Source organism: Zootoca vivipara, chromosome 6 (genome assembly GCF_963506605.1).
Source record: "Zootoca vivipara chromosome 6, rZooViv1.1, whole genome shotgun sequence".
Taxonomy (NCBI): Eukaryota; Metazoa; Chordata; class Lepidosauria; order Squamata; family Lacertidae; genus Zootoca; species Zootoca vivipara.
Genome location: NC_083281.1, coordinates 44,706,462 through 44,718,066, shown reverse-complemented (window position 1 = coordinate 44,718,066; position 11,605 = coordinate 44,706,462). Strand labels below are relative to the sequence as shown.

Sequence of the window (11,605 nt, the reverse complement as noted above, 5' to 3'; positions counted from 1 at the left end):
GCTTTTTAGACACTGGCGGACCACAGCTCCTGCCACCATCCTTGACCCCTGGGGCAGGCGGGTTGCAGTCCAACAACATCTAGAGAGCCACAGGTTAGCCACCCCGTGTAACCTGCTGTGGGTGGGCTCACATCAGATAAGGCACTACAGACAAAACCCGATAGGCTGGAAATGAACTCAAAACCATCGGAATTGGGGGCGGTGTGTCCCGTTTTGCCACTTGAGGCGAAACAGGAAGTGTCGCCTTATCGTTGCCCCCACCTGCCCTCCCACCTCCACTGCCTACGAAGAAGTGACACCAGCATCAGCGCTGATTTTGAGACTGCATCAAGTTCTGAGGTTTTCTTCTCTATGGACCACGCCTACCTTTCAACTGGGAAAATTCTGGCATTTCCATAAGGACACAGTGCCCTCTAGTGGGGATATCTAGTTAATGAGTCAAGAGACTGAAGGAATCTGTAGATTTCTGCTCACCATCAACTCTGTTTGCAAGATCTTTAAAACAGGAAGGGGTCCATTCAGAGATTTTACTGTGCAGTAAGAGTCGCAGTAATGAATGGTCATGGTTGTGATTTGTGAAAACTGTCAATTCTGGCTTCCCTCAGTTTTCCAGTATTAAATTTGGTTCTCCACATTTCTAAATCCATTTGATTTTTTTTTTTAAAGACTTCATGAAAACTCATCAACAGTTTCTCCCTAACATACATGTTCATACACAATTTTGCAAAGCAAAAATGCATTCTCACCGATTTATGCATTTCCTTGCACACTTTACCCTAATCATATTCATTTCCGTACAACTTGCTTGGCTGGAGAACTGCATTGCAAAATGCAGAGAACTGAATTTCTTCCCTATTCGTCCTGAAAACTAAGAAGGCATGGAATTCTACATACGTGCAGGAAAAGTGTAAAAGGTGATATTAGGCACAGAATCCAGTTTCCTGGCGATATCTGCTTTTATTTTCATTTTTGAAATGCCATGCAAGTTTCTAGTCCTTATGTTTGTGACAGCAGTCATCAAACTGGGTTCATTCTGGTGAAGTCTCCAAAGTCAGAAGGTTAGCTGAAGGGGCAGTCTGCCCCCCCCCACAGCTTTCTTCCATGCAAGCCAAATAAAAATCAGTGAAATAAATAAAGCAAAACCAAACAAGAGTCCACAATACATGTTGCAGGAGCCAGTTTTTCTTAATCAGCATTCACCTTGATGGAAGACGGTGGTATTTTCAGTGCCAAACAAGCATAGCCCAGACTCAGCCTTGCCACAGATGAAAATTTTGGGATTTCTTGCAAGATGCTCCCATCAATCAGGCCAAGCAAAGATCCTGCTTTTCCAAGTGAGAGCTCTACTCTTTTGTAAGCTGTTGCTTACATTCGGCAAACCCTCACCATGACCAACTCCTGCCCGGAAACCTATGTCCCCACTGTGAAAGGACGTGGGGATCCAGAATTGGCCTCCACAGTCACTTACGGACTCACTGTTGAGACCGTGTTCATGGAAGACAATCTTACTCGGCTACGAGTGGTCACCGAAGAAGCAGAGGAAGAAGGAGCAGCTGCTCATTTCTGGCCACAAGGATGAAGTATAATCATGCAGTTTCTGTTTTTCTTTAGAAGTTGCAGTACCTATGTGCTAGCCCAGAATCCTGCTGAGTTTCCTTCTTTTCCTTGGCCAGCAGCAAAACCATGCTTGGCAGGAGCCAGATTCCCTTCCTGCTGGTTCATCAAAAGAAGGCAAAATGCAGCCGTGGCTCTTCCTTCCTCAGCTTTTGTTCAACATCGCTCGGTATCTGATTGTGCCACAGACTAGAAAAGACAAAGAGAGAGAAAGTATGGAACTCCCTGCACATTGACAGGAGGCAGGCACCTTTGCTGGAATGCTGTTGGCACCTGATAAAAGCTTTTTTGTTTTAGCTAGCTGCCCTAAAGGTAAAGGTACCCCTGACCTTTAGGTCCCGTCGCGGACAACTCTGGGGTTGCGGCGCTCATCATGTGGTCAGCATGACTAAGCCACTTCTGGCAAACCAGAGCAGCACACGGAAACTCCGTTTCCCTTTCCGCCGAAGTGGTACCTATTTATCTACTTACACTTTGATTTGCTTTCGAACTGCTAGGTGGGCAGGAGCTGGGACCAAACAATGGGAGCTCACCCCGTCGTGGGGATTCGAACCGCCAACCTTCTGATCGGCAAGCCCTAGGCTCTGTGGTTTAGACCACAGCGCCACCTGTGTCCCTTAGCAAGCTGCCCTACCAACATGTAATTTTAGCATTTCCACTTAATTTTTTTAAAATGTAGTTGGTTTTTTAATGTTTGTTTTTATTGGGGGTTGTTAACAAATATTTTTGTGTTGTAATCTGCTTAGAGGTCTTTCTCTCCCTAACACGTAAATAAACCCTGTTAAATAAAAATGTTACTTAATAAAAAGTTGGACACTTCCCCAATTTCCGGCAGCTTTCCAGTGAGATAAATCATCGCTAGCTGTGAAGGTGGATAATAAATCAAAGCAATACTAACACTAGTAATAATCCTGTTCGGACTAAAGGTGGGTCTCCAGATCCAACTATGAGCTTTAAGCAATTAATCCAGAGAGCCTGCTAGTCTTGCTCACAATAAATAAATACGGCACCTCCTAGTGGTTAGGAAGCTGATGTAACTTTTGCAGAGGACTCACCGTATTATCTGGATTCCTCGACACTGTGCAAGTTCCTTTGTGAGCCTTCTGGCACCACAAGCAGTGATGTAGTTGTTGTCCAGACTGTTTAAAAGAAGCCAAAGAAAGGCAAAGATATAACTAGGCTACGTGTCATGGGAAACTGACTGCTGCCTCTCCTCTCTTGGACAGAACAAAAAAGTCAGAAATTATTTAGTGCCGCTTAAGGGCAGGGGTGGAGAACTCCTCTGGGCCCAATGCCTGCATCCCTTCTTAGCCAGATATGGGGAACCTTTGGCTCTCCGGACATTGTTAGACTCCGCCAGCATTCCCAGCAGTCATGGATGGTGGGAGCTGGAATCCAACAACATCCCAAGCACCACAGGTTCACCATCTTTACTCTTGGCCAATTCCTGGGATGGGACTGCATGTCAGCAGTGGGTATGGCCGAGACCAAAGTGGGTATGCCACTCACTCAGAACCCCACATATACAGCATACACACATGGTCACTCTCCCCACCTCCAGCAATTTGGCTTGGAAAAAACATTCAAGCCATTGTCCTATACAAGGTATATACCTCAAGACGCATCCCCATCTCTCAGGACCAAAAGGGTGCTCTGTCTCTTTCCTCCTCCTCCATAGGAAGAGGCCTGTAGCTGGATCAGGCCAAAGGTCCATCTGGTCCAGCACTCGGGTCAACCAGGTGCCCATTCTCAGAGCTTTATGAATCTGACCATGTTGGGTTTTTGCGTGTTAACTATGAACCCTGGTAATACCCCCCAAATCCAACATGTTAGATTTGTAAGTATCAATCACTCAGTTGGGGGGGGGTGGTACAAAATGCAGGGTTTGCATTACAGAATGGCACAAAATGAGTACAAAACTTTGACACCAGTTTGGAGAGGATCCCAAATATATGGGTTGGTGGTTACTAAAGCTCATTCTCAGTTTATCAGGAAAACAGCAGGTCACTCTCATAGGGCAGGGTGAGGCAGCTGTACCAGGAAGTACGGTAGATATGGGGTGTCATGAAAAGGCAGTCAAGTGTGAGTTGTTTCATTTATTATTGTTGTATTTTTACTGCCAGGGAAGAGGACAAGTGCTTATTTTGGGTGTGTGTGTGTGTGTGTGCCTGGGATACCAAAGTATCTGGAATGGGCTTAGGCACTAAGTGCTTTGACTGGTGGAGAAATAGGCACCATTGACTTCCTTATTTAGCAATATTTATACACTGCTCAATTGAAAGAATCTCTAAGTGGTTTACGGATAATATTCAATTTTTTAAAGTAAAAAGCAATAAAAATATTTTAAAAGGAAGGCAATAAAAATGATCAGAACATAGATAAAATCCATGAATTTTTAAAACAAATGCACATAATAAAAGTACACATCTGGATAGACCTGCACATACAAAAACATTTCTAGCAGATGTTGAAAACTATTCAACAAACAATCAAGGGGCAGGGAGTTCCAGAGATTATTTACTGCCATGCTGAAAGATTTCTGACAAGTGCTATTCTGCCTCTGGCAGGTGAGAGCAGAGCAACTGAGTTAAAGAAAAACTTTTCAAAAGAAAGAAGAATACTGTTGCTCTCCTGGAGACCACTGCCACACCCAATATTTTCTTCTTGCCCCCTGGGAAAATCTCCCCTCCTAAACTTTCATCCCACTATCAACATCCCCCCCCCCAAAAAAGAAAGCTCAGCTAGGCTCTAATTGGTTTTTGGTGAAGGATTCTGGGTTGACGATTCCTTGTACTCACTCCAATACTTTCAACTTTGCCATCCGAGAGAGAACCTTGGCCAGCTCCAAAGCACTTTCATCACCAAGTTTGTTCCAGGACAGGCTAAAGATGGGGGAAATGATTTAACAGCTGAAAACCCAACTAGGCATGAATTCAATAGGTGCTTGAGTCAGTGGGGACCTGAAGATCAAGCACATTGAAGATGCTGTAGCAGCACATGAGCATACTGCAAGAGAAATAAAGTAAACACAGGCTCTCCGTGACTCCACCGAATCACAGTTGCCTGCTGCTTCTCTGCATGATTCACTGCTCTGATCTTGCCTTCCTTCAGTCAGCTCTGCTAGAAGTGGGTCATTCTGCCATGTGTCTGAATTGGGTGTGGCCAGATCATTCTACCACTCCCAAAACATAGGAGAATAATCTACCGACAGAGGTAACTGCCTGTTTGTCTCTGCATGAGCCGCTGCTCTGCCCTTGCCTCCTATCAATTTCTGATGCCTTTCTAAATTGAAACATGTAATTTTAATCATTCGGTTGAATATTTTCTTCCCTAGACAAGGCCTGAATCAAACGCGTTTGTTTAATAAATTCTCTGATTGTTTTGGCAAGACTGTGTCAAACAAATGTTTTCTTTGTGATATTCCTGGTGAATATCAATTGGGCAATTAGGGGGCACAAAGAGAAGCAGTGAATAAAGTCCTCTGAAGGTGGATCTGTTTGGGTTTAATTCAGGCATGGCCTGGGGCTGGGGTTCTTCACGCCTGATCTAGATGCTGCTGAACATGAAAAGGAGCATCCATGTCGGCAACTCTGGGCCATGAGCCACACCCACAAGTCTGTTTATCTTTCTATATACAAACAAAGGTAAGGCTGTTGCCACAACAACTCCAGTATAACGACATTGTGGCAGGTGGCCCACGTGAGCTGGGATGGGAGGGGGGGCATACCTGCCAAGTCTCCCGCTAAAAAATGTGGGATCAGCAGTGGCGCGGCACTTCCGGGGGCCGCTCTGACCATGTGTGGGCACCGGAAATAGGGCAGAGCAGCACCAGAAGTCGCTTCTACGCATGCCCAGCGGCCATCTTGGTGATAGTCGCCACCATGTGGCCACCAACAAGATGGCCGCTGGGCATGCATAGAAGCAACTTCCGGTGCCGCTCTGCCCTATTTCCAGTGCCCACACATGGTCAGAGCAGCACCCAAAATGGAGGCTCCCTGGCAGGTAGGAAATCCGGGGGATTTCTGGGATTTTTCTCCATTCGGGAGAACAGCGGAAAATGGATTAAAATCCAGGGGTTTCCCGTGAAAAACGGGGTATTTGGCAGCTTGGGGGGGGGGAGAGACGCTAAATATATTTTTAACATGGCTGTAGGCAGGTTTAACAAAGGGACTTCAGAAAACCATCATCTGAAGCATCTCCCCCCTCTTTTAAAAAGGGTATGGTTGTGGCAAGCTGCAAGGGATGAAGAGGAGCTTGGGACAACCTGGGAGGCGATAGGCAAATAGGGTGAGGTGCAAAGGGAGGAGGGGTTGGCCAGGTGTGGGGGAAAGAGGGCTGGCAAAGGGATTGGAGGGCAGGTGTGGCTTGTAAGTGGAGGAAGCAGGGGCAGCAGCCCCTAGTACTTACATAATCTCTTCCAGAAGGGGACACTGGCTGACACCAAGGGCAAGACTCCTAAAAGTGCAGTCGCTGAGGCCGCAGACCTTCAGTCTAGAAAAAACACATTGCAAAATGGAAACCAGTTCCCTAACACTAATTTTAGAGTTGTGGCTTTCCTAGGTGAAAAGTTCAAAAGAGCAGATTCGTGAGAGGGGAAACTTCTCTTCTGGTCCACCCTTCCTTATTATTTTAAAACAGATCAGCTTTGCTCCTCAGTTCACATTGAGCACAACTTTGTATTCATAAACAGGGCTGCTTCTTTCAAAGGCAGGTGGACCAAAGTTTGGCTGTAGCTCAAAAGTTAATGGGGCTGGGGGGGGGGAACCAGACATTTGAGGGGCGTCGAACTGAAAATTTGATGATGCCCTCTCATAACCTTTGCAATCCACCTGCCTCTCAGAAATCGATGTGGCTGGATACAATCCCCAAGCATTGTTGGTTGCTGGCCTGAAAACTATAAACGTCGAGGCAAAAACAGCACATTAAACTTCAACGGTGCTACTAATTTTTATTTTGAGTCTCTAAAACGATGTCCAACTCTCTTCCTTTTGTTGTAATGCCAGAGTTTGTGGGGAGACATCCAGTCTACATTTTGATTTGGCTTGGTGGACTATGAGTGTTCTGATTGGTTTTTATATTTTATTTTTTTGTATACTTGGCAACAAATGCCAATAAAGATGAAAGAAAGAAAGAAAGAAAGAAAGAAAGAAAGAAAGAAAGAAAGAAAGAAAGAAAGAAAGAAAGAAAGAAAGAAAGAAAGAAACAGGACATATTAAAGAAGGATTTGAAACCTGGATAGGAAACGGGCACTAGCTCAGCAGCAAGACATCTGTTCTGCATGTAGGAGGTCTCTGGTTCAATCCTTGGCATGATCTCCAGTTAAAAGGCTTGGATGAGGGGCTCCTTAGAATATATACTACTCGGCTAGATGGATAAATGGCCTAACCTGATATAAAGTCTGCTTCCTTCGCTATGGTGCTATTTATTTATCTGCTGCTTTTCAGTCAAAGACCCACAAAACTGTAGTGTACAAAAAGCTTACACGCACACACACACAAACACAATGCAGATGACTTAGTTAGATTTAAGCCAAATGAAAGCAGGCGTGGACCTACTCAATCTTCCTGAGTTGTGAAGAGGGCTGCGGCAGGTGTTCTGCGAGTGCCATGGCACCCTTGTGCCCAATGCTGTTTTCGGACAAACTGCAAGGTAAAAAACAGGAAAGGTGATCAGATTGAACTATTTTATTATTTTTATTTTAAAATCATGCTGCTTGTTTTAAGAACATAATACTTGGAGGGTAACATTCACAATTGCTTTTTGACTGGCAGATGACCTCCAAAACATGTCACATGGGAGACAAAGCAAACTTGCTTTCTGCTGCTCTGGGGGGTAGGATCCGAACCAATAGATTCAAATGACAAAGAAGGAGAGCCCAACCAAAAATTAGGAAATGTTTTGTGATGGTAAGAGCTGTTTGACAGTGGAATGGACTCCCTTGGAAGTTGGTGGGAAGTTCTTCAGAAGTTTTTTAAACAGATGTTGGACAGCCATCTCTCAGGGATCCTTTAGCTAGGAGTCCTGCATTACAGAGGGGTTGGGCTAGATGACTCTTGGGAACTCCTTCCAACTCTACAGTTCTATGACTCTATGTCAAAAGCCCATGAGTTACTGATTTTTCCTTCCTGTTTTCATTTCCTTCCCTACGAGCTGCACTCACCTTATTTCCTCTATTTGTGGACAATGGAAGAGGACTCTGGCCAAACAAACCACTCCCTCTGAGTCAAAGCCACAGGATGCCAGGCTGAGGAAAGAAGAGGATGGTTAAGTGGGGAGGGCCCTTGCCTAGTGTTTGTGTGAAAAGGGTGAACACATGTTGCTTTGTACAGCTCAACTATTTGTGTACGTGGGCTCACAGATTGTACACTTGCTGAAAATTGAGTGTGGAGAACATCCTGGATGGAGCAGACCAAACGAGGGAAGGCAGGAAAAAACCCAAACTCTGAAACAGGTGAAAACTGGTCCGATCTGTCCATCCTGAACCAGGATACTTACTGAAGGACCTTCAGGCAGTGCAAGTTGGGCAGAACTGGAGCCAGTTTCTCCAGCGTCTCATTTCCAATATTGTTCCCAGATAGTCTGAAAGGAAGTGCAATGTAAAACATTATTGAGAAAACTTTTTTTGAAAAAAAAAGTTGTATAATGTATATAAAACAGAGAGAACAATGATAACAATGAACAATGATATTAAAATTAAAAGTTGAAAAACTGAAACTGAACTATAAAATAGCTACGTAGAGTGAGTAACGGTTGCACATGGGTTAAAAAAACAACCAAGTCCAATTAAAGAATTATCAGATTATCAAATTGAGGATTATCAGATTATCAAACCGAGGATACATTTTGATATTGTGGTTCCTGGTCCTGCAGGCTCTTCTGCGCACCATTGCTAGAGTTCAGGCACTCTGGCCCAGAGAAAGACAGCACACATGAGCTAGGGGTGGGTGGGAGGAGGAGGAGGAGGGAGCCCACTGAGGGCTCCTTGCCCCAATCCATCCCACAAACCTGGAACTGGCACCAGCTGCATTTGTAGGAGAAAGGAGCATGCCATTTCACAGAATATTCATGGGTGTGGGCATGGATTCTTCAGCAGCCAGCCCCAAATGTGAACAGCCTGGGGAAATGCATTTCTGAGGAACCTGGTTATTTTGAAAGGGAATGGATGAAAATCCCCAGGAGAAGTTCTGAGCTTACTTGAGCACCTCCAGGTTCTCGCTGTGCTCCAGAGCCTCCACGAAACACTGTCCACCGGCAGAGCCAATGCTGTTGTTAGAGAGGCTGAAAGAGGAACAACAACAGAGGAAGCTGCTTCATATCACAGAACTGTAGCTAATCTGTCATAGCTGGATTTGGTGGGGTGGGCAGAGGACCAGAAATTCCTCCTCTGGCCAGACTACAATCCATAGTCCCTCACTGGGTTGATACAGACACAAGAAACTCACTCAATTTGCTTCACGCTCTGCATTTCTGGAATGGCCATAGCGATTTCTTTCATGCCAGCATCATCAATCTTGTTGTGGCTCAAACTTTGGAAAAAAACCCCAACAGCTCATAAGATTAAAGAAAACATCCACCGTGTTCATGGCATTGTGTCATGGGCTCATGTATGTCGAGCTTTAGAGAACATTTCACTGTTTCAAAACCCAATTAAATCTATTTAGTTTAACAAATGCAACAAAATTGAGCAACTTGATCTAGTGATACCTGCTTTTCAACATCTGATAGTCACTTATACCTCCAGTGCCCCACTGCCACCCCCTTGCCTCTTAGCAGCTGCCTAGGTAACCCCAGTGCCCCTCTACCACCCACTTTGGGAACCACTGCTTTGGAACAAAGAGAGAAAATTAATTAAGACATGTTCTCCTTTCGTTATTAATTCTGACAATGAAGCTGGACATTGGGAGGGGATGTGTTAAAGTGGCAGACATGAGCAGAAAACATGAACTTACTCAATTTTTTCCATGTGAACGGCATTCTTCAAAACTTGTGCAAGGTGTGAACAGGACTCACCACCAAGGCGGTTTTTGTTCAAACTGGAAAGCAGTCATAAAATATGAAACAGGAGTCAATTATTCTGAATGGTCCCAAAGGCGAAAGCTTCTCAGGACACCTGTTTCATGCTGGGTAAAAGTGGCCTTCACAGCAGGAATGGATGGGTCCTCATCAATGTACTATCCACATCAATTTCTTCTGTGTTCATTCCTTAGACCAACCCCATGCCTTCCAAAATTATTATTATTTTAATCTAAATAAATTCTAAAGCACCCTGAGACTGAGGTCAGAAAACAGAAGCCCCTTTCACAGGGGAAGAAAACTTTTGAAAAATTGGATGATGGATTCTGGCCCAGCACTCGCTCCAGCTGCAGGTAAGAAGCTACCCGATTCCTTGGTCTGGGCAAATCAAAGCTCTCTTGCATATTGCCAGCCACTGAAACTGGCAGGTCTGAACAGTGACAAAATAAATATCTTTTGTTGTTGCATCGAACCTCTACCCATAGCCATACTTACCTAAGTCTTTTCAGGAGAGGCATTGCTGAGAGTCTGGAGGTCAGATTGAGGATATCTGCGTTGCTGAGATTCAGAGAGCCAAGGCTAAGATGTAAATAAGAATATCATTGTCAGAACATTAGAACAGGCCAATGGCCTGTCTAGTCCAGCATCTGGTTCTCCCAGTGGCCAGCCGGGTGTCTCTGCAAGGCCCACAAGCAGGACAGAAGTGCAACAGAATTCTGCCCACCTAAAGTTCCCAGCAACTGATATTGCATAATGCATCTGACTGTGGAGGTCGAACATAGCCTTTGTAGCTAGTCCCTGTTGATACAAATGCTGCAAATTATTTATTTGTATGCAACCTTTTCATAGTCAACCATGCTCAAAAAACTTACATAATTACAAAAATTTAACAAAACTCAAGAAGTTACAAACAAGAAATGAAAACATCTCAATAAGCATACAATAAAAGAACCTCCACATAATTCCTAATAAAGATGCAAAAGCATAATACCAACAGCAGCAAAAACCGAGCATATCCACAGTTAAATCTTGACTGCAACATAAACTCCTAAACAAAGCCCCCGCCCAAGAGTCTCTAGGCATCCTGAGCAGCAGGTCCTGCAAGGACCCACATCTAAGGGGGCCTCTGGACCCTCCGGCAGCAGCTCTTGTGGCTACAGTCAGTCAAAGACCCACCCCCAGCCCAGCCCTCCTAGGCCAGGTGGAAAGAGGCCAGAGGAGCAGACCTTGCAGGACCCGTGGCAATGTCTTGTATAGGAATAGGAAGTGCTAGAAATGACATATCTGAACCCCTCTGGGAGCAGCTCTGCTATTTGGGCAGCCCAGCTGGAAACACAGGAACTATCCTGGGAGGAAGTTAGATCATTAAAAAAAAAATCTGGCAAACCTGGAAACTCGCAAGTAGGAACCCCTCCATGTATAAGCCACATACTGTTACAGCATCATCCAAGCACGGACTAGTGTTGGAAAATAATATATACTGCTAACTCGGCCTTTGTCATCTTGGGCAACAAAGAGACTGACTCTCACAAACAGTGCCAAGCCCCGGCCCAGGAATCCTTCGATGCACAGCACTCCCCAATGAGGAGATAGAGCCATCATTCATTCCTTTCCATGCAAATCAATTGGAATCAGAGCCTGCTGCCCAGGAGTGGCTTTTCCCAAGGGGGTACTTGGAACCTCAATGCCAAAAAGAATCCAATGGCAGCAGAAAAGGAGTGCTGGCTCTTTAACTGGTCAGGTGCTGCCCTCAGGGGGCAGAGCTTCCATCTTGACTACCCAGCCCAGGCTATAAAGTTGCTCCAAAGCACTGCTGTGAGATTTTCTGCCTCACCTGCTGGACCACTGTCCGTGGTCCTGAATCTACACCCTGGTCTTTGTTCAAGGTCCAGAATTCCAGTTTGTGCCCGGACCTTTTACTCCACAAACATTAAGAATATAAGACGAGCCTGCTGGATCAGGCCAATGGCCCACATAT

The 11,605-nt window shown here is 45.1% G+C and overlaps 1 protein-coding gene across 7 annotated transcripts in view; it reads right to left on the bottom strand.

Annotated features, from left to right (window-relative positions):
• Positions 1-545: 545 nt before the first annotated feature.
• The window catches only part of NLRC5 (NLR family CARD domain containing 5), a 58,820-nt gene continuing 47,760 nt past the window's right edge, over positions 546-11,605 (bottom strand). For all 7 annotated transcript variants that reach the window (XM_035118264.2, XM_035118268.2, XM_035118269.2 and 4 more), the window contains 11 exons: positions 10,123-10,206; positions 9,564-9,647; positions 9,057-9,140; positions 8,809-8,892; positions 8,110-8,193; positions 7,775-7,858; positions 7,170-7,256; positions 6,022-6,105; positions 4,413-4,496; positions 2,670-2,753; positions 546-1,803 (listed from right to left, as the gene is read on the bottom strand). In XM_035118264.2, the coding sequence (XP_034974155.2) occupies positions 1,722-1,803; positions 2,670-2,753; positions 4,413-4,496; positions 6,022-6,105; positions 7,170-7,256; positions 7,775-7,858; positions 8,110-8,193; positions 8,809-8,892; positions 9,057-9,140; positions 9,564-9,647; positions 10,123-10,206 (925 nt within the window). In that variant the 3' untranslated portion in view covers positions 546-1,721. The remainder of the gene's footprint in view (positions 1,804-2,669; positions 2,754-4,412; positions 4,497-6,021; positions 6,106-7,169; positions 7,257-7,774; positions 7,859-8,109; positions 8,194-8,808; positions 8,893-9,056; positions 9,141-9,563; positions 9,648-10,122; positions 10,207-11,605) is intronic.